Source organism: Phaenicophaeus curvirostris, chromosome 1 (assembly GCF_032191515.1).
Source record: "Phaenicophaeus curvirostris isolate KB17595 chromosome 1, BPBGC_Pcur_1.0, whole genome shotgun sequence".
NCBI classification, from domain to species: Eukaryota; Metazoa; Chordata; class Aves; order Cuculiformes; family Cuculidae; genus Phaenicophaeus; species Phaenicophaeus curvirostris.
Genome location: NC_091392.1, coordinates 85,095,576 through 85,120,341, shown reverse-complemented (window position 1 = coordinate 85,120,341; position 24,766 = coordinate 85,095,576). Strand labels below are relative to the sequence as shown.

General features: G+C 46.8%; 1 protein-coding gene across 1 annotated transcript; it reads left to right on the top strand.

Moving 5' to 3' along the window:
• Positions 1 to 53: 53 nt before the first annotated feature.
• Positions 54 to 24,766, top strand: WDR3 (WD repeat domain 3). The gene is made up of 26 exons (XM_069866529.1): positions 54 to 260; positions 2,974 to 3,183; positions 3,614 to 3,732; positions 5,410 to 5,488; positions 5,980 to 6,075; positions 6,499 to 6,609; positions 7,639 to 7,740; positions 7,842 to 7,939; positions 8,867 to 8,962; positions 9,284 to 9,514; positions 10,322 to 10,415; positions 11,003 to 11,104; positions 13,329 to 13,414; positions 13,840 to 13,975; positions 14,675 to 14,731; positions 15,431 to 15,531; positions 15,697 to 15,808; positions 15,922 to 16,056; positions 17,581 to 17,631; positions 18,283 to 18,348; positions 19,185 to 19,277; positions 19,837 to 19,884; positions 21,763 to 21,806; positions 22,361 to 22,489; positions 23,334 to 23,427; positions 24,043 to 24,766. Exons 1-26 carry the CDS (start codon positions 90 to 92, stop codon positions 24,196 to 24,198), a joined length of 2,817 nt encoding a protein of 938 aa, XP_069722630.1. The 5' UTR covers positions 54 to 89; the 3' UTR covers positions 24,199 to 24,766.

Here is a 24,766-nt window from a genome sequence, read left to right as displayed (position 1 = left end):
CCTCCGCTGGCTCCCCCTCCTCACTTCCGGTCGCCGCACTTCCGGTCTGCGGGCACGTGTGGTGGCGGCTGCTGTCTCGGTGCTTCGCCATGGGCCTGACGCGGCAGTACCTGCGGTACTCGCCCACCGCGCTCTTCGGGATCGTGGGCAGTGCCCGGGGCAGCGCCGCCTTTGTGGGGCTGCGCGGTGAGCGGGGCCGCTGCGTGGCCGTGCCCGCCTGCGAGCACGTCTTCGTGTGGGATACGCGGAAAGGGGAGAAGGTAAGAGAGGGGCCTGGCGGTGCGGGGAGCTGGCGGGTTGCAGGCTTTGGGGCCACCCGGAGTCATTCTGGTAGCACCACGGATTGGGAGCAGCGCTGAGGAGAAGGGCCTGAGGTCCTGGGGGGTGAGAAACTGGACGTGAGCCGGCAATGAGCGCTCGCAGCCCAGAGACCGACTGTGTCCTGGGCTGCATCAAAAGCAAAGCGACCAGCTGAGTGAGGGAGGGGTTTTGTAGAATCATAGAATAACCAGGTTGGAAGAGACCCACCGGATCATCGAGTCCAACCATTCCTATCAAACACTAAACCCTTAGCACCTCGTCCACCCGTGCCTTAAACACCTCCAGGGAAGGTGAATCAACCACTTCCCTGGGCAGCCTGTTCCAGTTCCCAATGACCCTTTCTGTGAAAAATTTTTTCCTAATGTCCAGCCTAAACCTCCCCTGGCGGAGCTTGAGGCCATTCTCTCTCGTCCTGTCCCCTGTCACTTGGGAGAAGAGGCCAGCACCCTCCTCTCCACAACGTCCTTTCAGGTAGTTGTAGAGAGCAATGAGGTCTCCCCTTAGCCTCCTCTTCTCCAGGCTAAACAACCCCAGCTCTCTCAGCCGCTCCTCCTAAGACCTGCTCTCCAGCCCTTTTACCAGCTTCGTTGCTCTTCTCTGGACTCGATCCAGAGCCTCAACATCCTTCTTGTGGTGAGGGGCCCAGAACTGAACACAGGATTTGAGGAGCGGTCTCACCAGTGCCGAGTACAGAGGGAGAATAACCTCCCTGGACCTGCTGGTCACGCCGTTTCTGATACAAGCCAAGATGCCATTGGCCTTCTTGGCCACCTGGGCACACTGCTGGCTCATGTTCAGTCGCTGTCAACCAACTCCCCCAGGTCCCTCTCCTCCAGGCAGCTTTCTAGCCAGACTTCTCCTAGTCTGTAGCACTGCACAGGGTTGTTGTGCCCCAAGTGCAGGACGCGGCACTTGGCCTTGTTAAACCTCATGCCATTGGTCTCAGCCCAGCGATCCAGCCTGTTCAGATCCCTTTGCAGAGCCTCCCTACCCTCCAGCAGATCCACACGTCCACCCAGCGTAGTGTCGTCTGCAAACTTGCTAAGGGTGCACTCGATGCCTTCATCCAGGTCATTGATAAAGACACTGAACAGGGCTGGACCCAGCACTGAGCCCTGGGGAACCCCACTTGTCACTGGCCTCCAGCTGGATTTCACACCATTTACCACCACTCTCTGGGCCCGGCCATCCAACCAGTTTTCCGCCCAGGAGAGTGTGCGCCTGTCCAGGCCAGAGGCTGACAGTTTCCGAAGCAGAATGCTGTGAGAGCATTTCTGCCTCTCTGCTCTGGTGACACCTAATCTGGAGTCTTACGTTCAGTTCTGGAGTCCTCAGCACAGGAAGGACATGAACCTGTTGGATCGAGTCCAGAGGTGGCTACGGAGGTGATGCAAGGGCTGGAGAACCTCTGCTATGAGGACAGGCTGAGAGAATTTGGGTTGTTCACCCCAGAGAAGAGAAGGCTCTAGGGAGACCTTAGAGCAGGTGCCAGTACTGAAAAGGAACTACAGGAAAGCTAGGAAGGGGCTCTTTATCAGGGAGTGCAGGGAGAAGGCAAGGGGGAACAGTTTTAAGCTGAGAAAGGGCGGTTAGAAAGAAGTGTGTTCCTGGGAGGGTGGTGAGGCCCTGGCACAGGTTGCCCAGAGTAGTGGTGGCTGCCCCATCCCTGGAGGTGTTCAAGGCTGGATTGAATGAGGCTTTGAGCAACCTGATCCAATGGAAGCCATCCCCGCCTCTGGCAGAGGATAGAACTGAATGGCCTTTAAGGTCCCTTCCAACCCAAACCGTTCTGTGATTCTGTGTTAATAGGCTAGATTTAAGGTGTTTACAGCTTCCCCCCTTTTCTCTGGTCTGAGCACACCTTGCGGTCTGCTTGTGGTGCGAGTTTGCAGCTCTGGGTGTGCCCTGGCTGACTCTCACTTGATACCTCAGTTTGGGAAGAGCGATTGCTGCCACAGTGATTAGAAAGCTGTTCCCTGTTTACCTGGTGATCAGCGGCGGAACTGTGTGAAAGTTCTGGGATGGAACAGAGATGTCAAGGAGTTTGCGTTTTGCCTCTGGAACTATGTTTTCCCTTTGAAAGTTGTATCCCATAGTGGGTTTGTGAGCTGTAAGTTCCCTCCTATCAGTTTCTGTAGTTATTCTAAGAGCTACTGTCTAATACAAACTGAGTTCAGGATTTACTTTAACGGCCACTGAAGTGGTGACTTTTGACGTGTTGTTTTTAACATGTTCTTATCATTCTTAAATTCTTGTGTGGTTTGTGGAAAAGCAGCTGTGTCCTGTAGCTGAGAAAGGCCAAGTAAGTGAGGATGGGTCAGGAAGATGCTTTCAGGCATGACTCTCAAACAAGTTTCCTTGCTTTCTAACACTGAAAATATGGAGCGGAAATGCAGGCTTCTGGGTTCCAGGCCTCATTCTGCACCAGTTTTTTGTTTGATGATGTGAAATTGCTTCCATTTAGCTGCTGTCTGCCTTGTAAAATGGGGCTAATGATGCTGTGTTAGGTACAGAAAGCTGAAAAACAAACTTCTAAAGCAGCAGAAGCACCCAGATGGAAGCTCAGTAGTGTATTCTTTCTGCTGTGTAAGTATCTGGCTCTGACATGTCATTTATCAACATTGTACTTGTTTTGCCTCCTAAAAACTGCAGGTTCTTATCCTCAAGGGTCTCAAGCAGGAGGTTAGTTGCCTCTGCCCCTCTCCAGACGGGTTGCACTTGGCTGTTGGGTATGAAGATGGATCCATCCGTATCTTCAGCCTCCTGAACGGAGAAGCAAATATCACTTTCAATGGACACAAGGCTGCAGTTACAGCCCTGCAGTACGACCACCTCGGGGGGCGGCTGGTGTCTGGCTCAAAGGTAGGGGTTGTGTATCTGGAGGACAGCACTTGGTGGAAAAAGGCTGACTTGCACTGAAGTTTGGTATTTTATTTGAATTATGTGACCTCCGCCTGTAGGCAGAAGGTGGCAATGAGAGGAGTTAGGGTGGCAAGATTGGGATGGAGTTGAGAAGCCCAGGGCTGGGAGAGCAGCAGGGTCTGCAGTGCGAGAGTAGGGCACTAGCACAGCTGTTAAAAGCAAAGTAGCTTGTGACATGGGGAATGACAGGGGTGCAACTGTTTATCTGAATGCACCTGTGGGGAAGGAATGACACTTGCATTAATCATCCCTGATGTTCAAATTCGGGGTGAGAAAGCATAGGTCCAGGTAACCTTTTCAGTCTCTTAGCAGAGGGAGATGTTTCGCAGAAAGAAATGCCAGTCCCTCAGGGATGCTCTGTCTGTTCCAGGATACAGATGTCATTGTGTGGGATGTTATCAACGAGAGTGGTCTGTACCGGCTGAGAGGACACAAAGATGCTGTGACTCAAGTCCTTTTCCTGAAAGAGAAGAACCTGTTGGTCACCAGGTGAGCCAGGCCAAGTGTAGTGGTCAATCAGGAAAGCAGCCATGTTTTTACTCTTAATTTAGACACCTTAGGTGCTAGAGGATTTTTTATTTTCCTTCTCAACTCATCATGTCTTGGACCTGTCAGCATCTTAGAATATGATTTAATGAGTCTAGGACCTGAATTGAGACAGATTGAGAGGAACTGAAATAGCTATCCTGAAAAATAGTGTTTGGGAAAAGATTTAACTTGCTGGTAAATATAGCAGCACAGAAACGTTGCATGAAGGAACAGTGATATGTTCTTTATGTATGTTACCATTTTTGCTGTTTATCTTGAAGAATAAGGCAGACTTATGTTCTGTATGTGTAATCCATGCCGAAATGACAGAAAAATTGCTTCTTAGTAAGCTGTAATTACAGGAATTAGATGATGATAGATGTTTTTTTTGAGTTGGTTTTTAGTTATTCAACACGAGTTGCTAGTTGTCTGTATCCCTTTAGTAATAAATAGTTGAGTAATAATAAGTAGTTGACTCGTGCAAATATCTGTCAATAATTTTTTATTTCTTAATGCGATCTAATAGGTTAATAGAAAAGCTCACACAGTCAGCTCAGAGTAAAATGAGAACAAGTTTCTTACGTTCCTGTTCTTATTTCAGAAAGAAAATGTAGTATTTATTGGTTCGGTAGATGATGCCTGTTTCTTAATGCAATTTCCAGTCTTTGCAGATTGGCTTTGGAAATGCTTCATAGTTCTCTTAGTTGCTAAATCGAGAAAAAGAATTCCTCTCTCTTTTTTTTTTTTTAATTAACAGAATAGAGATGTTACCCTGTTTTTCTGGAGATGTAGGTGTAAGAAGTTTTCCTTCCTTACTTCAGAGATCTTTTGCCCAAGCAGCTAATGTCAGTCCTTTGTGTACAGGATTTTTTGTGATATTTTCATGTATTCAATCTATAAGTACCTTTGGATCCTATGTAACAGAAGAGGTGGGTTGACACTAAATGTCACTCAAACAGAACTTAGAGCTTGGTGATGGAACAGGTTTTATGTTTTGCTTTAGTTGAAACTTGTTGAGGAAAACAGGCTTTAACGAAGTTACCCAAAATAAAAAAATATCAATTGTTGTGGGGTGTGCTGAAAGAATGTCTATAAAATTCGGTATACTTTTCTTGGGCACTTTTGTAGTGTTTGGGTAACAGTAGAACCAGAAATGTGTTTCCAAAGAGGTCTAATCTTAGGAGGCCTTTGAAGGGCTGAAACAGCTGTAGTTCTCTGCTAGGAGGAACAACTCCAAATCACTGTTCAAAATGAAAAAATCTGCTTTTCTTGTAGCCTGGTCAATGCACAGGCATGGCAAAGGTTGAGATTGTGGAGGAGGGTTTTAGAGGCAGCTTTAGAACTGATTAGAACTTTGCAGTTACTGTTCTCACTCTAAATAAGCCAGAAAGGAGAGTGTGTGACACGAGCTTGCAGCTGAATGCAGAGCAGGAATCTGTTTTCAGTGACTTGCTGGATACCTTTTTGCTGTACCTTTGTATTACTGTACTTTGTTCTAGCATCGCTTATGGAATTCAGTGTCTGAACAGCTGCTCTCTAATATGTTGTGGCATGTTTTAGATTTTTTGTTTCTACTGCTTTTCTAAGTGAGCTCTGGCAATCTTTCCTCATGTCTTGAGTTTTCCTTCTTTGTTCCAGCGGCAAAGACACATTGGTGAAATGGTGGCATCTGGACACCCAGCACTGCTTCAAAACTCTGGTTGGACACCGTGCTGAGGTAAAGATGTGCGGGGAGCTCTTGGGCTGGAAGGACTTTGGGTTATGTGTCATGGCTCACTTTGTGCTTTCTCTGCTCTCAGGAGTTGTAAACTGGCACTGTGATGATATGTTTGTTTGTCATCAGGCTTTAGGGATGAGCAGATGAGAAATTTCCAGACTTTCCAGGAGCTGTTGTCAGCGTGCATTGGGTGACAATTCCAAGACCCATGTCCCCAGAGGAGGTCCTGGCTAGATCCAGTCTCTTGCCATTTAAATAGAATCATAGAATCACTAGGTTGGAAAAGACCTTTGAGATCAAGCCCAACTGTACCTATCCACTACTGAACCATATCCTTAAGCACTTCATCTACCTGTCTTTTAAATAATTCCAGGGATGGGGACTCAGCCACCTCCCTGGGCAGGGGAAATAAATCAGTTAAAAATGCTCTGCTGTTGTTATGATCATTAAAGGAGCCATGAGCCAATCCCCCATACTGTGTCTCTGGACAGGTTTGGGGGATGGCATTGTTATCTGAGGAGAAGCGCCTGATCACTGGGAGTGCTGACAGTGAGCTGAGAGTGTGGGATATCACGTATATCCAAGAGGTAAGATGTTCTCTCTAACCTCTCACAGTCTTGCCCAGCTGCTTGTCTTTGAACTAAGATGGGACTGGAACACGTTAAATCTGATTGATGCTCTGGAGAAGAGAGCCAAAGCAATGTCTTTGTTGCCTGAAGGATCCAGAAGGTGCTTTTGGGATAGACTTTGCTGTTTTCTGTATTTTGAGCTTTCAGATGAAGTTGTGAGCACTTCCAGAACACGATTTCCAGAGTGCATTGGATCCTATGGCTAGAGAAAACTTCTTGTGGGTGGATGATAGCAGGGGGGAACATGGAGTGTTTGGTTCCTACAGACATGCTGTAGGTCATTCCTTTGTTCCTTCAGCGAAATGAAGTGTAAGGGAGACGGAAAACAATACACTGTAGGTATTGTGGTTTAAGGTACTCATTTTTTTTGTCCCTGAACAGGTAAAAGACCCTGATGAGCCAGAATCCAAGAAGACCAAAGGGGCTTCACCTGGAGCAGAAGAAAACATGGAAGAGGATGACACTATAGAGTTGGATGAGCATCCTGAGGAAGTAAGTTTGGTTTTCCATGCTGTCTGTGGGATGGTGTATGTAGCCGTATTTGCGTGGTGCAGCCTGCAGAGCCAGCGGGAGTTTTAGAGTAGCTCACATGTTGCTCCTCTGTATTGGGTTTGTACCCTGAGTATCATATTTAGCTTGGTAGGGGAAATATGGTAATTCTTGTCTTGCTTCATAACATCTTCCTCAGCAGCCATTGCTGCCTCATCTATCTGGAAAGCACAAGCAGAAGTACCTGTGCCAAAACACAAACGTGTTATTCTCCACTGAAAACTTTTTGTTTGTCTTGTGTTTGGGGAGCACTAACAAATGTTGAAATTGGCAGTGCTAAGAGAGCTCTTTATCAAACAACCCAGGAATAAAATAGTTTCTAGCTGGTTGGCAGCTGCTGAATTCAGTGCTGAGGCTCGGCTTTTCAGATCAGTAGCAGAAAACCTGAGAGGTCAGAGTTGCATCATAAAGAAATATGGTGTGAGATTTGATTGCAGAAAGCCATTCTCAGATGTGCTAGTAGTGGAGGCTTTACTGAAGCTGTCTTTCTCATGGAACTTTCTGGTGTCCTTTTCAGATTTCAGAGTGTTTGTATGGTAGATACTTGATCTTGTTAAATACTTTTCCAACTTCATCTCTAAAGGATTTCTCTGTCTTCAGCCAGCTGTTTAAGAGTCTCTGTTCTCACCTCCTCTGTCTCTTCTGAGAGACTAACTGAGCTCAGCTGCCTTTGAAGCATAAAACTTAATTTGTGTCTCTTAAATGGCTATGGTTTGCCAATAAAGTTATTATTCCACTGAGTCTGTCAATGATTATTTTCAGCTAAAAGTGCAACAAAGCATAAAGAGATAAGCCTGTAGCTCACACAAATGCTTCTTTTTCCCTAGATTAACTTTGCTAGCTCTTCTGTTAGGACCTTGTAAATTCATTTCCCTCTCTTCTCCTCCTGACTTCCCTTGCCAGTAGATTTTTGAGTTTTCTTCAGAAGATCACTTGACCTTTCAGACCAAAGTTGTTGTTCTTTCCCTGTAGCGTATCATAAAATGCAGCAAAGTTGGATCCATCATGCGGGAAGGGAGAGACCGAGTAGTTTCCCTTGCCACAGACCGAACAGGCAAGATTTTGGCCTGCCACGTAAGTAATGGGGGGCTGTAGGGGAGGCTGTTGGACATTTTGGGTAATTTCTATAAAGGCCAGCCAGGGCCTTTGTGCATTTGACTTTGCTCTGTTTGTAGGGAACAGATGCTGTTCTGGAAGTATTCTCTGTCCTTTCTGAGGAGGAAGTCCAAAAGAAACTGGAAAAGAAAATGAAGAAAGCAAAGAAAAAAAACAAGTAAGCAGTCTTTCGGATGCTGTGTCCAGAAAACTTTTAGAAAAGCCCTTCAGCAGTGTATCACAGTGCTAGAACTCCAAGCTACTGGTCATTCTGTCTGTCCTAGCTGTTGTATTTTGGGGTTGTTGTTCCTGTTCATCCTTGGTGTTTGTCTGAACAAGGCTACTCCCAGAGACTAAGGAAATACCTTTCTTTGTGAGTCTTCCCCCTGAAAAGAAACCTAATATGTACAAAGGAATTGACATAAGATGGGTTTTTCAGAGCTGTTCACTCCTATTTGACATTCATATTTGTACTCTTCAGTATTTAAGAGTGTAAATATGAATGTCAGAGCATGAATTAGGACATACCGGAATGAGTTTCATCTGAGAAGTTGAGTGACTCTGATATCTCATGTTTTACAGCAGGCATAGATAAGGATAAGAGGTTTTTTAAAGTTTGCTTCATGTTAAGTGTCTCTTTGGGTATCCTGGCAATTAACAGGTGCCTTGCAATACCCCTTAGGGAGAGGTCTGGCCCTAGGCTAGAGACTAAAGCTCAGGGCATGTAAATCTGGAGGTGCATTTTGGCAATGGCTGAGGACTTTTGATGAGTGGTAGGAGATGAGCAGAAGCTAATCTCCCTCTCAAACGCAGTTTACTGTTGCTTTGTTTTTTTTATATCCGTATTTCTCATGTGCTTTTTTCAAGTGCTTAGGCTCCAGAGGAGGTTGTCTTTTTTTTTTAGGACAGTTTCTCTTTAGTAGTCTGCGTGTCGGCATGAACTTTGCTGTTTCACTCTGTTCTTAAATATAGTTTGCAGTGCTGGACAAGAGGGTAGTTTGTTTTCAGCAGGCTAAGTGGTTTCCTTATGTTATTCTCTCTCTGTGTTAGTTTGTGTTGGCTGTGCTGGGTTATTTGACTCTCCTCCATTATCTGACATTTCTAGACAGAACTCTGAAGAGGATCCTGAACCGAGCGTGGAGCTGAGCCTACAGGAGGAGATTCAGCGGATCACTAACATCAAAGCTTCTTCTAAAATCAAGTGAGTGGAAAGCATGTTGTAGAGGCTGAGCTGTGGTTATGCAGCTACTAAGAGAGAGCCCTGCACAGCTCAAAACAGGAAGAGGTGGTAGAAGTTTCCTTGACATCTCTTCAGCTTGGAGCTAGGGAGAGGTCTATCATAATCTCTAGTCCATTTATATCTCTTCTGCAGGTGATCCCCATGCTCACCTTCGTGGCTTAGTGTGCGCTTGCTTGTGGCATGCATTCTGTCTGAATTCCTCTTTCTTTGTTGTAACTTGATCCCTACAACATTTTGTTTTATTGCTCTTGTGTACAGCTCTGATTTTGTCTAATCAAACAGGTCATTTGATTTGATTCTCTCTCCAAAAGGAGAGCTGAAGATTGTACTGCTGCTCCAGAACAACGTCATTGAGTCATACAACCTGAACGTATCAGCACAAGTCCCCCAGGCTGTCCGTGCGTCCAAGATAACAATTGGAGGCCACCGCAGTGATGTCAGGACATTGGCTTTTAGCTCTGACAACATTGCCATTCTCTCAGCATCTGCAGAGTCTGTAAAGATTTGGAACAGGTATGTGCTCCAGTCCTGTCAGTCCCCTCTGCCCTATATGTGTTAGTCTCCCAGAGCTCAGGGATGCTGTGTTTAGAGAGGCAGTGATAACGAAGAGGAGATGATAACATAGTGAACGAAGTAAAGGAAGTAAAAAGAAAACTGTTTGACTCCTTTCATTATTAGGGAAACTGAGAAGCTGTAGAGCTGAAAGTGCCCAAATAACTCATGGAGTTTGATGCTGTAAAGCAGCGCTGGTGCTAAATTTAGTGGCAGGTATGAGAAACCAAATCTCTAAACAAGTCCTGTGCAGGAGTCCAGTATAGACTGTATTTTGTTGGAGTATTTTCTTTTGTAATAAGGTGCACCAACTGTTACCCTGAACTGGCTACTGCCTGTTCTTTAGGGAAGATGTGGGTTTCTTGGCATCTTACCTGAAGGATCTAGTATTAGACTGAGTAGGCAGCTGTTTTCATCTAGAGTCTTGTCCCAGTGTTTCCTGAGTGATGCTGAAGCTCTGTTTCTTCAGAGCATGCTATCTTATACTCCCCCCTGCTCTCATGAACAACAGTGCTGTCTGAGAGCAGGAGCTCTGTCCTTGCTTATAACAGCAGTAAGTCATGATGGTGGACTCTGTAATGGCATGTTTTTATAGGCAGTGTTCTTAGCTGTAATGCGGAGTAGCATTTGGGTCATGGGATGGTGGTAGTGTATCTTCTGGCCCCAGCTGAAAAGACAGCTGTGGTCAGAGGCCTTTCTGGAGCATGTCTTGCTCTGGGCTGGGTTTTGTGTGTCATAAGAGGTTTTAGGCTCTGTCTTTGTCCACAGATCAACCTTGCAGTGCATCCGGACAATGGACTGTGAGTATGCGCTCTGCTCGCTCTTTGTCCCAGGAGATCGACAGGTCATTGTTGGCACCAAGGTAAATAGTGGCCTTCTGCACTCTCCAGCCTTACAGAAAATGTCCTGACCTGGAACACTCTGTTTTAGGTGTAAAACCCTCTTTTGACAGTTGCCTACTGCTCTGTTCCCAGACTCCTTATGTGGCTCCTGTGGCTTAAGCTGGGTAGCTGGGGAGAACTTTGAGAAGCCCCTGATGGAGATAAAGAGTTTAGATGTCTGTATGCAATAGTCATCTAATGAAACTGGCTCTCCAGGAGATGGGTAGCAGGGTTGCTGTTCTGCTAGGAGCTATTATGGCCTGGCAGGGCTGAGTTGGTGCTGTTCAGAAAAGTGTCCAGCCCAGAGCCCCACAAATGGAGCCAGGGCTCCTCTTTGCTGTCAGCAGGACCTTGGTCACTGCTGGTGTCTCAGCCTCTGGTAGCTCAGACCTTTTGTCTCTGGGCTCTGCTTTGAGCTGTTTTGCTCTTTGTCGTTTCTGAGGCACCTCCCTAGCACCTCAGGCTCAAGCCTGTTCGTAGATAATTAATTCTTCATAAGGTGTTCCTGGAGTGTGTCTTGAAGGTGGTGGGGCTGATTTGTCCTCTGAGATGTCCTCTTTCTCTCCAGACAGGGAAGCTGCAGCTGTATGACCTGGCTTCTGGAAGTCTGGTGGAGGCACTTAATGCTCATGATGGGGCGGTGTGGTCCATTGCTCTTTCACCAGACCAGGTAACTCACGTCACCCTTTTAAGTGTCATCTGTTGGACATCTTTTTGCGTTGCTCTTCCCTGTGGTGCTGTGTTTGCACTACTGATGGCAGCATGGGAACCTCTAATCTTGGGAGGCTGAGGGTGCATTTAAGAGCTTTAGCTGTGGATGAGTGGGGGTGAGTGGGGCCATCCTCATCACCTCATTCAGCTTCTGCACAATTGAAAAGACTCAGACGTCCCTGGCGTAGTCTGTGTGTACAGCAATACGTGTCTTGTGGATGTGTTCCAGCTGTGGAGAGTATCAGCCTTTTGTAATCTGCTGCAGTGGCCTATTATACTCCTTGTTAAATTTGCTGCTTCTTTGTCTGCTGGATTAAGGATCTTTTTAACATAGTGATGCAGTTTGTATTGCAATTTGTATTGCTGAGTGACGCGGTTGCCCACTCCACCTACCTGATGATACTAGGCTGAACTTCTGTCCCTGCAAGATGTGTTTTCCAGGCTTTTAATTGTTCTCTTAGTGCTTTTTAAGTTACTGTAGTCTTTTTTGCTGATGGCCCCAGGATCTGGGTGCGCTGTGTGATAAGAATTGCACCAGTGCCTTTTGAATCTACCCAAGGAGTGACTTGGCTCTTTCGGTGGTAGCTCTGCAGTGTGAATGTGTAGTCAGATAATAATCCACTGTGTCCCTTAAAGCTCGTTTTGGGGCACTTCTTCGCAGCAGGCATGTGTGGGGCTTTGATCCTTGCTTCTGAACGTACAAATTTGTTTTGGTTCTGTTTGGGCACTCTTTTTCAGATAGACTCAATAGCTCTGGCGATATATAGGTGTATATGGTTGCTTCATAGAATCATAGAATGGTTTAGGTTGGAAGGGACCTTAAAAATCATCCCGTTCCAACCTCCCTGCCATGGACAGGGACACCTTCCACTAGACCAGGCTGCCCAAGGTTCCATCCAACCCAACCTTCAACACTTCCAGAGATGGGGCAGCCACAGCTTCCCTGGGCAACCTGTGCCAGTGCCTCACCACCCTCAGCATGAAAAATTTCCTCCTTATGTCTAGTCTAAATTTTCCCCTCTCCAATTTATCGCCATTCCCCCTACTGCATTTCAACATACTTAGTTTGTTTACTTTGTTTGATGGAAACAGCAATTACTTGTTGCTTCTGTTGATCATGCTCACAGTTACCAGACCTGCCTGTTTGCTCTGTCTGAATTACAATGTTACATTAGTTTCTGCCTTGATCTCCCCTGAAGTTGCTGTGAAAGGACATTGACAGTTCAGAAAGTACCTTATTCTGCTGTCTTTGATTCTGGTGTTCTGGACCATTGGTTTATAAATGTCTGACTTAGGTAGCTGCTTTTAGACAGCCTTGTGAGTTTATGTAGAAGATTTTCTTCACTGTCTTGTAATATGATTATGGTACGTGGCTTTTCCTTGAGCACAGCAGCTGAGAAATGTTTACTGAACCCATATTTACTGAGTATTGCTGTTTAAGAGTTCTCATATTTCCTTCTAGAAATGAGTCGTTACTACTGCATTTTTTTATGTTCCAATTTTACATGCTCTCTCCCTCTCTCAACTTCCCTGTCTGTAGAAATCTGTGTCTTTTACTCCTTGCATCAATTTTTCTCCATTACTACGGTTCAGATTCATATTGGTTTCTGGAAACTTCCACTTTCTTCTGTTTGTTGTATATGCCTTTATTTTCCTTATGTAGTCATGTTGCACTAGCAGGTGCGGCGTTGCTTCTAGTGTAATCAAAACCTGCAAGTGATAACCTGCCTGGGATTCATTTACTTCACTGATGAAAACATATAGGACAGATTTTACCCTTGTTCTTAATATTAAAGGGTTTAGTTGAACGGCTCTTCTTTTAGAAGCCTGTGCTTGTGGAGTCTGGTAAAGGATGTGCAATCCAATAACAGTGAGAGTGTCAGCTTGCCTGTAAAACACGTGCATTTCATTACCTACACCTGAGATGACCGCTTTTCAGTCTCAGCGTTTCAGCTAATATCTTGATTTACATTTGGAATCTCTGATTTAGACCTGCCTGCCAGAGCTTTTAAAATTGTTTTTGCTCCTGGTAGCGTCCTCTTAATTGTTAATGCTGTGGGAATGGGGGGCATTTCAAAACCCTCCTCGTGTGTTGACAGTTCCTTGTCTGTAGAATTTCGGTGTAACTCTGGGTTATAGTGAAACTGATTTCACTGTAATTTTGGTTTCTTTTTCTCCTGCAGCATGGCTTTGTGACTGGAGGTGCTGATAAATGTGTCAAGTTCTGGGAGTTTGAATTTGTGAAGGATGAGAGCAGTGCTCAGAAAAGGTAAGGAAAAAAGAACCCTTTCTAGCTTGCATTTAGCTGCATTTTTCCTTCTGTTTGATGGATGCTTTTGCCTTTGCTGTGCAGTGTAAGAAGCACCCATGACACGCATGTGGAACAAGTGGAGAAGAGTGTGAGCTCAGTTCTGTTTTGTGAAGGTCTGAGCTTAGTTGGGGAAGGGCATTTGCCACATTCTGGTCCCTTGGTTGTAGGTGATGTTAGCCTCTAATCACAGCATGGGCATTGCTAAATTCACTGCTTAACGATCTGAAGTTTATCAGCCTGCAATATCATGGTTATTTCCAGTCCTGTCTTGCTCACGTCCTCATGAGGAATGAGAGGCTACATGTTAGAATTAACTTGCTTTCATGCCTCTTCTCAACTTCTTGGTTTGGGATAACAATTGTTTTTTTTCCCTCTCGTTGCAGGCTCTCCATGAAGCACGTGCGTGTCTTGCAGCTGGATGAAGATGTTCTCTGTGTGCGGTACAGTCCCAACCAGAAACTGCTGGCTGTCTCCTTACTGGATTGCACTGTGAAGATTTTCTATGTAGACACTCTCAAGGTGCGTGACTAAATGGGCTGTGAGGCTGTACAAGGAGCGGTGCAATCGTAGCCTGAAAGATCAGGAATACGTACAAGAAGTTGTACTTATTGCTGGACACTAGTAAGAATCAAAGAGATTTGATTCCACTTCAGGTGCCTGTTTGCTAGCAAACCTGACAGAACCACGGCTGTCCCACGCTGGGGAGAGTATCCATTTTTCATCTAGAAAGTGTTGTCAAACAGCAAGGTGGCAAGGTCCCCTCTAAACCCTGTGGGCATGATGCTACTGCAGAGCTGTGAGGCCTTGTTAGGGTGAGGGTGGATGTGTCACACATGGCATTAAATAGAGCGTAGTGAAGGCAGAGCCTGGGGGACGAGAATCTTGTGAGCAGTGTGTGGTGGTTTTGTGAGCTGTGTGTTAGCATGGGAATGACATAAGACAGACCAAGCATTGGCACGAAGGCAGAGAAATGGACTTTTAACTCCATAGGCAGTGGTGATCAGCACTGAAGTTAGATCAGCTTGGGTGCTTCCACCATCATCTTGGTTCTGCCATCTTGGCCCTGCTGCTAGCTGTGTTTGGGGCAGAATGAAAGTGGGGCAGTGCTAGAAAGGTAGAGCTCCTGAGGCACAACAAGAACTAACTAGCCTGGAGCCTGAGATTTTTTGCACAACTCTACTCAGCATGTCTAACTGAGACACCTTTCTTCTCCTTCAGTTTTTCATCTCTCTGTATGGACACAAGCTGCCAGTGCTCTGTATGGACATCTCCTATGTAAGTACCATTAAAATTAGGCATGTGCTGCAAATGGGACTGTGGTGGTGTTGATGACTGAGGACCTCTGCTGACAGCAAGGCCTCTAGGGTAATGCTTTTTTGTCATCTCCTTGCTGCTGACTTAGTCCATAGTTTCTTGATGGGATGCAGCAAGCCTCTGTTCCTGATCCCGCATTCTGTGGTCACTGGCCGGGGTCATGGAGTAGCAATTGTAATGGAACTGACCAGGGCATTTTGAAAGTGAGTGGAAACCAAAATGCTGCAGAAGTTCTCTACACTCATCTTCAGAGGTACAGCCTGCTCTCTGCTGGAGTTACTCTGCTGAAGCATGAATGGGGTCTGACTTCTTTGTTAGTGGGAGCAGAGGGCAGGTGCTGAGGTGGAGCAATCTCTTCATGCCTCCTTATGCTTGAGCTACATCTTCCTCTGGGGTGTTCCTGGAGTGAGACTCATTGGAAGCCTCATTGCCAAGGTTTAGTTAAGGTCTTAAACACCTGCAGAGGTTCAGAAAAGAGACAGGATGCTGTGCCAGTACCACAAATGTGGGCTACCCTGGTGAAAGGAAGTGAAGGTATCAGAGAGGCATGTTTCAGGAGCCAGGGAGCCACTCCACACTTCTTAGTTTTTGGTTTGGCAGAGATTCCTCATGGGGCTGCCAGCCGGCTACCTACACCCTTCTATTCGTGTTCCTCTGTAGGACGGGACTCTAATTGCAACTGGCTCTGCTGACAGGAATGTGAAGATCTGGGGCTTGGATTTCGGGGACTGTCACCGCTCTCTCTTTGCCCATGATGACAGGTCAGTCAAATCCTACAGCATCTCTGGGCTGTGGGCTATCTTATCTCCAAGCTGTTGTGATCCAGCAGTGACCCTTTTGTCCAGCATAGAGGGGGGAGGGGGGGCAGAGTGGGGAGATCTGCAGTATTCCACAAGTGGGTGAATTTGAGCCTTTTTTCCTGCCAGTGTGATGTATCTGCAGTTTGTGGCGAAATCGCATCTCTTCTTCACAGCTGGGAAGGACAGCAAGATTAAGCAGTGGGATGCAGATAAATTTGAGCACATCCAGACACTGGAGGTAGGAGGATTTGGAGACTGTTTAAAGGAAGCATTACACGTGCACGAGCAGCACTTCTCTCGGGCTGGGAGCTGAGTGGTGTTCACGTTTTATGTCTTCTGTCTGCCATGCAGGGGCATCACCAGGAGGTGTGGTGCTTAGCACTCAGTCCCAATGGAGACTATGTGGTGTCAGCATCCCATGACAAGTCGCTGCGCCTCTGGGGAAGGACAAGGGAGCCGCTTGTTTTGGAAGACGAGAGGGAGATGGTGAGAGTTGAATCCTTGCCACCTAAGACAACTTCCAGACCTGTTTTCTTCCCAGCAGGCAGACTCCTTATTTTTCACTGTAGAGGAGCCTGGCTCCATTCCTGGCAGACTTGCTCATTACTAACTGCAGCACGGTGGTGAGGTGCCCTGGGCTGATTAGCATCTTTTGTGTGATGGGACTGCTGCTCTGAGCTGCCTGGAGACAGCACCACAGGAGGTGCTGGTGCTCTCCTGTCTGCACTGCAGATGCCTGGCTAACTTGTGCTCTGGTTTTGCTTCTCTCCTGCTTCCCAGACTTCTCTGTAGCTGTGGTTTTCTACAGGTCTGCTGGCTGCCTTCTCTTATTCACTTGTGTTCCTTTCAACTCAAGTGTGCTTTGGAGGCAGTTCAGCAGATGCCTGTGGTGGAGTGATGGAGGGTTTCCATTTTCTGGCTGTGAGAGATCCATTCTGTCCCAGTAGCAGGCTCCAGGACTCAGGGATGCCAGACGAAGCTCCATTCGAGCAGGTATTTTGAGGAATCATAGCCTCGCAGGAGGACTTTGCTGGGAAGGAAACTCAGGAGGGGTCTCTAGTCAAACCACTTGCTCACTGCAGGATGACCCTATAGCTGTATCAGACTGCTCAGAGACTTGTCTTGATACGTGAACATCTCCAAGGAAGGAGATTTTCCAGGGTATCTGAGCACTTGCTGAATCACCCTTGGGGTTGGCATATGTATTCGTTTCACATATCCAATTGGAAATTCCCTTGGAGCAATTTGCAACTCTTGTTTTTTCACTGTATCCTTCAGAGGAGTCTGTTTCTGTCTCTGCTTCTTAAAGCAGTCCTCAAACCACAGAGGGGGAAGGATGTAGAAACATGTGCAGAAGCAGGAGTGAATGAGAAACCTGCAAGAAACGTGTGCGTTTTTTTAGTCCCAGCCTTTTTGCAGTGAGCTGAGGTGACCTGTGGGCAGCGTCTGGGTGCCCAGTGATTGGTGTGCTAGAAATGATAATGGTAAAAGGAGAGACAGAGACAGCTTCTATTCCAGGTGCCAGAAAAGTGTGTTTGAGTTGAGTTTGAGTGACAAGGTGGACATGAATACACCAGCAGTGAATTACAAGCTGATGGGGCCCTATTCATGTGAGAGGATGCCAGACAGGAGGCCTTTTTCTCTTGCAGGCTAGGACAGCCCTGAGACTTTTCTAGGCCTGTTTTTTCTGTGCTATGAGCCCGGTGGGAGGTCTGGTGCTGAATTACTATTGTCTCTGCCTCAGCTTGGTGGGCTGTCTAGAGCTGTTCCTGCATCCAAAGCAGAGACCTTGATTTCTTTTTGTCTGGGAGATTCCAGATTTCTCTGTGGGGCTGGGAGTGGGGACAAGTTGGAATTTTCACTGCATTTTTTGTCTCCTGACTTGTCCTGGTTTTGCAACGGGCTGCACGAAGCTGCAGGCTCACACACTTAACTGGTCTAGAAGGTACCTGTACCCTTGCTTGCTGCCTGTTCACCTGTGTTAATAGGTTGTGTTCTCATCCACTGTAGCAACGAGAAGCTGAATATGAAGAGAGCGTGGCAAAGGAAGAGCAGCCTGTGGTGAGTTGCACTGTCTATGTGTCGATTGGACTGTACAAAGTTTGGAATGACTGTTTCTGTCAGAAGCCTAGAAGAGGGTGTAGAGAGGACTGATTCCTTTGGGGAGGTGCATGGGGGAAGGTGCTGCTGAAGCTGTGGTGGCCCCATGGTGCAGTTCACTCCAGTACTTCTTATAGACAACTTCAAGAGAATGTGTGGAGCTGCCCAAACTCTTATACAGTAGTTGTGGATGCTGAAACCTTGCTGTGCTGTTGCCCATCCTATCTCCCCGTTTCAAGTCCATGCCAGCTCTGTTTCAAGGCTGGGCTGCCTTCTGGCAGCAGGTCTGTGTAGCGCAGGACGGACTGGGGAGTCCCAACCCCTTTTCTCAGATGCTTGGGTTGTGTTGCCGATCATTTTGACTCTGACCTGATCACTTGGCCTCTGCTGGCAGAACAAGAGCTGTGTTGGCCTTCCTCCCAGAGCTCAGTGTTAGCACAGTGCCTCTGTTCCTGAGGAATAGCTGTGTGCTTGGGAAATTCTGTATTTCTCCAGATAGATGACCAGTTTATGGAATGGGGCTGATGATTTTTCTTAATATGGACTGTGATAGAATGCAGGGCATGTCTATTGGCTGCTAAAGGAGGGAGCTGCAAACTCTGTGTTTTTTAGGTGGCTGGAGAGACACAAGGAGAGACAGGGCTGGCAGGAAAGAAGACTATTGAAACCATCAAAGCGGTAAGATTGTGTGGGTCTGCCAATGTTTCTTTTTGCGTTATCAATCTCTCAAGGAGAGGTGCTGTCACAAGGTCAGAGCATCAGTCTGAAGAGTAACCTGTGCTGTCATGTAAGGGCAGAATTGCCTGCAAGAGCAATCTGTCCTGCTCCATGGCCAACAGGGAAGGGTCTGACTCTGGTGAGAGTCACACACCAGGAATTATCTCCTCCTGAGATCTCTCCAGGGAAGAGGGTTGAGGTTCCTCTTCAGGCTGCAGCTTTCTCTGCCTGTGACACGTGGGGCAGACAGGGCTGCTCTTGCCCTTTGTGGTTTGCAGCACAAGGCAGCTGGATGTTCTCTGGGCATCAGAGCTCTTCCTGAAGGGCTGTCCTATCTTGTGAGCATCCATGGAAGGTGGAAGTCTCTTGCAGTGCAGGAGGTGTACCAGGAAGGTGTAGGGGTGGGTAATTTCGTGTCCCCAGATTTCAACAGTCTGATTCTCTTGTAAATACAGAGGAAATCCTTGGTCTGAATACTCAAAATGGCCTGAGCTTGTCCTGTGCCTTGAAGGGGTACTGCTTGCTTGGGGTGTAGTTCAATGTCAAGGCAACAACTGAAGCTGCAGCAGAGAGCACCTGGGGTGGTGAGAGGAACGTGGAGATCATTGACATCTTCAAGACGTGATTGACCCACTCAGAGTAGTGGTGGAGTCCGGAATAGAGGTTACCTGTCTGTGGGAGATGTCCTGTGATGCTCTATGCAAACTGTCTTGCTCCTCCCTCCACTTGTCCAGTTGGATATGAACTTTGTTTTGCCTTGTCTGATTTTACTGATGTGCCCTTCCTGTGCCGTACAGACTGAGCGGATCATGGAAGCTATTGAGCTGTATAGAGAAGAGACGGCAAAACTGAAAGAACACAAGGCCATATGCAAAGCTGCAGGAAAAGAGGTAAAAGACTGAGGAATGTACCAGTCCCAAGATGTTAGGTGTATCCTTCCAGCTCTGTCATCTGGCTGGAAAGGCTCTACATGCAGATAAAATCCAGACAGCTGGAAATAGCAGAGGTTTGCTGAAATCTTTTGGAGAACAAGGTGGTGCTGTGCTCTGGGGCGTGGTTAGTGGTGTGTTCTTTCCAACAACCTTCACATTTCAAGTCACAGTAGGAAGTAGATTTTCTCCCTGGGAGAGCACGTTGCTACAAATTCATCCCAAAGCCTATTTTTTGCCTTCATCTCAACATTCTTTGCTAAATAAGGGTGTAAGTGGGAGAAGTGACAATTAAGAAGTGGAGGAAAATTCATACATGTTTGATTTAGTCATGTACATCTGAGAATGAGACTGGTGGCTGCAAATGAGGCCTCCACTGACATTTTGGGTCAGAGGGTGGAGGTGTGGGAATTGCAAAAGACATTTGGTAAAAGCTGTCTTCAGTTGGTTAAAGTTTTCTTTGAGGATATGCATTTGTACGCACACCCCTCCCCCATTCTAACCCATTCTGTGTCTACAGGTTCCCTTTACTGCCAATCCCATCCTCCGTGCCTATGGAAATATTACAGTAAGTGGAATGTCCGGGCCACATGCTGGGGGCCATTCTCAACTGGAGTGGGGCTGCTTGTACTGGTTGAAGGGAGGGAGGAAGGACTCTGTCCTCCTGTGTATTGTTAACCCTGAGGTATTTGGTTATCGCTCACTGATGAGCATGAGAAGATCCAGAGAAAGGCCACTAAGATAACCAGAGGATTAGGAAACCTACCATACAAAGTAAGGGTGAGAGAACTGGGTTTGTTCAGCCTTGAGAGGAGAAAGCCTAGGGGAGACCTTGTTACCATGTTCCAGTTTTTAAGGGTGGCTATCAAGAGGATGGAGACTCCATTTTTACAAGGAGTAGTGTGGAAAAGACAAAGGGCAATGGGTATAAGTTGTTCGTGGAGAGATTCCAGCTGGATCCCAAAAGAACACTTTTCACCGTGAGAACAGTTGAACATTGGAATAATCTCCCCTAGGAGGTCATGTATTCCTCTACACTGGACACTTATAATGCTCAGCTTGACAGGATGCTGGGCCATCTCATTTAAACTATAGATCACCTAAGGAGGATGAACCAGATGCTCCTAGAGGTCCCTTCCAGCCTGGCATTCTATGACTACTTGGTTCAATTTGAAATGAAAACTTAGCAGTTTGCTTGTGCAAAGTGAACACACTTTGGATTTCTTCTGTGTTTGGGTTTTTTTTAACATCTTACATGTGCGTTACAAAAGTTTAACCCCATCAGGGTTAAACCTGATGGTAGCCATGACTTTATTCAGTGCCTTATGAGCTGGCAGTTTACAGTTTTCCCCAGGAAATGGGAAAAGCTAGTTCAAACCTTTCCTGCGCCTAAGGGCACGTCTTCCTGCAGCCAGGAGGCTGCAGTTGCCATGCTGTAGCATGCTCCCGAGCAGCTGTGCTGTCTTACACAATACCAGCGCATCCACTGGAATGGGTAGTTGAGAGCCCATGTCACTGTGTCCCCCATCATATGACATGGGTAAGCACTTAGCCAGAGCCGTTCTCTCCCTTTCTCTGTCAGTCCAGGCATATTTAATGGCAAGCTGAACAGATTGAACAAGGGTAAATGAAATCCTATGGCTTAGTGGCTAGCAGTTTCTTTGGAGGTGGGTGATGTTTGATTGAATCCCACTGTACGAAGAAGGGAATGCAAACCTGTATCCAAAGTTCTCAAAGAATGTCCCACGTGCTAGGGTGCTGGGTGAAATCATAGCCACAAGATATGACGTGTCCTGTTAAGTGATGAAGTGACCATGATGAGCATTCAGTCTGTCAGACCATGACAGACATGGAAAAAACCTCCCGTTTTCTGAGGAGTAGTATGTCAATGCCAGGTGAAACTGCCTTTTGTCTTCCTTCTAGCGACTTGTAATCGCCTTTCCAGACTTTCTGTCTCTTCCTCTATGTGATTATAGTTACATGCATTTATAAGTTAAATAGACTGAGCAGAAGTGTATGAAGTCTTGTGGCTTAGTAGTTCAGCATTTTGGCGCTTTCCGAATAAACAGGAGTAGCAGGAATTAAGTCTTTGAGAGATAAGTTTGTATAAGGTTTTGTATGTATGATTTGGCAGTTTCACCAAGTTTTTTTGTCCAGTTCGTACAAGATCATTGAACATGAATATGGATGTAAATGAGACTTTTCACAATATTATTCACCAGCTTAGAGTATCCTGAGAAGGCTGGATTTATGTTTTGTGGAGGGAGAACTTCCCAGACTGGCAGCTGATTGAAGCTGAAAGGGTTTCCTTTTTGTTATATTCAGATTGATCTGTTCTCACAATACTTGATTGTGTGTTTTTAACTGGGTGAAGTGCACCTTAAGGCATGTGTTGTTCTTGGAATGTTTCATGATATGCAGAGCTGACGTCTTGCCTCTGTTACAGCCTTCTGCATATGTGCTAGAAGTTTTCAAGAAGGTCAAGTCGAGGTGAGTCCCAAGAGCTTTATGGCTGAACAAGGTTTGTGACTGAGTATTGGATTTTTGGACCTAGGACTGGCTGGGGTCCTGAGATGGTCTCTCATGCTGGGTATGGGCAGTGCCCGAGAGTCTGGAGTTACTATCCCTGGCAGCCTGTTTTGGAACATGCATGGAACTGGGGAATGGAAATTGTCTATTCTGTGGGGAGTGTCGGATGAAGCTTGTGTGTGTGTGTTGGCTGCTTGGAGATGCACGTGTATGTGGACAGCAGCCTGGGGATGCTGAGGAGGCAAGGTTGTGTGCCTGCTCCTAGTGCCAGAGATGTCTGCTGGCCTGGGTGCTAGGCTGTGCGGCTGCACTGTCACTCGAGGGCAGTCACAGAGCAGCAGCGATGAATGCTTAACACAACTTTTGGACCAGAGCCTTCCTGTACGGCAGTGTTTCCTGCTCATAGAATCGTAGGATCACCAGGTTGGAAAAGACCTATCGGATCATCGAGTCCAACCACATGTAGCAGTGCAGTGGCTGAGACTAATGCGTCTGTCCCTTTGCTTTCTCCTCAGTGAGCTGGAAGAATCTCTCCTGGTGCTGCCCTTCTCCTATGTCCCTGACCTGCTCCGACTCTTCAATGAATATATTCACCTAGGTTCAGACGTTGAACTTTTGTGCCGAGCTCTCCTCTTCCTGCTCAAGTGAGTCTTTCATCTGCCCAGGCGGATCTGCTAGTCTTAGTTCTGTTGCTCTTGCTGTCCAGAACCAGTACCTGGAAAGCCTTTGGAGCTCCTTGTGCTGGTGCACAGTGCAGTGAGTAGAGAGGTACCCGTTGCTCCTGTGCCACGAGTCAATGCTTTGGGACAGCACATAGCTGGGAGTATACCCTGTCTCCTGGAGCTGCAAAGATGACTTTGCTTGGCATGAATGTGTGTAGCATAGGTGTGGGGAAAATTTAGGCTTTCTCATATGTCTGAAGCTCTTGGGAATCGTCCCTGAGAATAAAGGTGCAGCCTGCAGTGAATGGATTGGTCAGGTGCATAGTAGTGATATGCCAAGATGGGGTTGCTGGTCCTGGTCCCCTAAATCTCACTGGTATGGGAGATCCTGTGTCAAGGCTGAAATGGCTCTGTTGGCTTGTGCAGACCCTATGCCCACAGAGAGACCTTCTCGTTGAACCACTGCTTGTTAGAGAACCTTCAGAAAATAGCTATTCCAAATATTTCTGCCCATGCCTGTGAGACCCTGGCACAGGTTCCCCATGGAAGTTGTGGATGCCCCCTTCCTGGAAGTGTCCAAAGCCAGGTTGGATGAGGCCTTAAGCAACCTGATCCAGTTGAAGGTATCCCTGCCTGAGGCAGGGAGGTTGGAACTGGATGATCTTTAAGGTCTCTTCCCACCCCAACCATTCTGTGATATTAGGCTGGTCTGTGGGGGCCTAATTTAAGAAAAATTCTACATCTAGAAGATACAGAAGCTCAGGTGAGGGGCTCTTTGGTGTTTGAGAACAATGCTGCAATACATCACTGCCTGCTTTGTTCCTAGGATACATTTTGGGCAGATCACAAGCAACCACATGTTGGTGACAGTGATAGAAGATCTGAAGAAAACCACCATCTCCAGAGTCAGTGAGGCCCGGGTGAGTGTTACACTCTCCCCTTTTCCAGGATCTGGAATAACAGGATGGGCCAATGTCTGGGAGCATGTACTGTCTGTCACGTCCAGTGGGGAAGTTAGTTGGGGTGTCTGAGCCCATTCCACTTTCCTCCTGCACAAATAGGCTCTTTTCTTTGTGTTCTTCCTCATGTGAGACTACCCAGTGATGACCCTGTGCTTGGGCTCCTTTCCTCATTTACTTTTGGTTTCCCTTGGTGTATGTATTTGGGCTTTGGCTTGCTTGTTTCTAAATACATAAGAGGTAAATATTTTTCTCTTGGGCTTTTCTGCTGGCTACTAGTCTGTCACTGCAGACACTGCATCTTCCCAGAGGCAACTTCGGGTGCCTGCCAGCAACTTGTCTCTCAGAAAGGACAGTGGACGGTAACTGCTCTTGAGAGAAATGTGGGGAACAGAGGGCAGGTCTGACTGCTATCCCGATTGGATGAAGCTTACATTTCAATAATGTTGCTTTATTTAAACTGTGGATTGTCTTCCTTTCATTATTTCTTAGTAGAGGGTGGCCAGTGCAGGGCCCTGTGTCCCCTAAACAAGCTCGAGACGTCCCCAGCAACACACTGTTGCTCTGTCTCTGCAGGACGTGCTGGGATTCAACATGGCAGGGCTCCAGTACCTGAAAAGGGAGATTGAGGCCAAGGATGAAGTGACATTTTTTGCTGATGCTACTGACCGTTTCGAGGAGAAGAAGAGGAAGAGGAAGAAGAAAGAGAAGATGGTTCTTGCAGTGCTCTAGCATTCGCTGCCCAAGACCCAGAGTACTTGGATGATATGTAACCTCAGTGCCAACCATGGAAGCGTTCTTGTGGCTGAACATCTGTGATGATGTTTAGTGGCTGGGACAAAATCTGTCCCTGTCACCATCCCAGCATGTAACCCCAGCTCAGAATGGTTATCTCTTTAGTCTGCTGCATTTGAACTGTTTCTGAGGTACATGCTTTTCCTCCTGCGGACTGCTCAGTGGCAACGGAGCTGATCTCTCCTGCGGCAGAGATCAGCTCATCCTGGCAGCGTTCTGGCTGAAATGGAGTGAATGCAGCACGTGGACTGCTCATGGGACCATGTCCTGTCTAGGGAAGGCAGCTGGGAAGATTCCCTGCTGTTTTGACACCTACTGGTGGTTTGTGGTGGTGTGCAGAGCCTCTGCAGAACTGCCTGACTCCTACCAGTGTGAGAACTCAGTCTGGAGCCACTCATGGCTGCCCTCTATTAAAGACATATATAAATATACTTTATGAGACAACTTTGTTCATGGAGTTTTGTCTTGCTGTTTTTCTAGTAAAGCCTCAACTGCCTTGTCACGT

Bases quoted from the DNA above. Each gene is read 5' to 3' on its own strand.
- WDR3 (XM_069866529.1), top strand. From the start codon at position 90: ATGGGCCTGACGCGGCAGTACCTGCGGTACTCGCCCACCGCGCTCTTC. The intron at 5,489-5,979 runs GTAAAGATGTGC...GTCTCTGGACAG, and splicing joins TGGTTGGACACCGTGCTGAG to GTTTGGGGGATGGCATTGTT. The intron at 17,632-18,282 runs GTGAGTTGCACT...TGTGTTTTTTAG, and splicing joins CAAAGGAAGAGCAGCCTGTG to GTGGCTGGAGAGACACAAGG.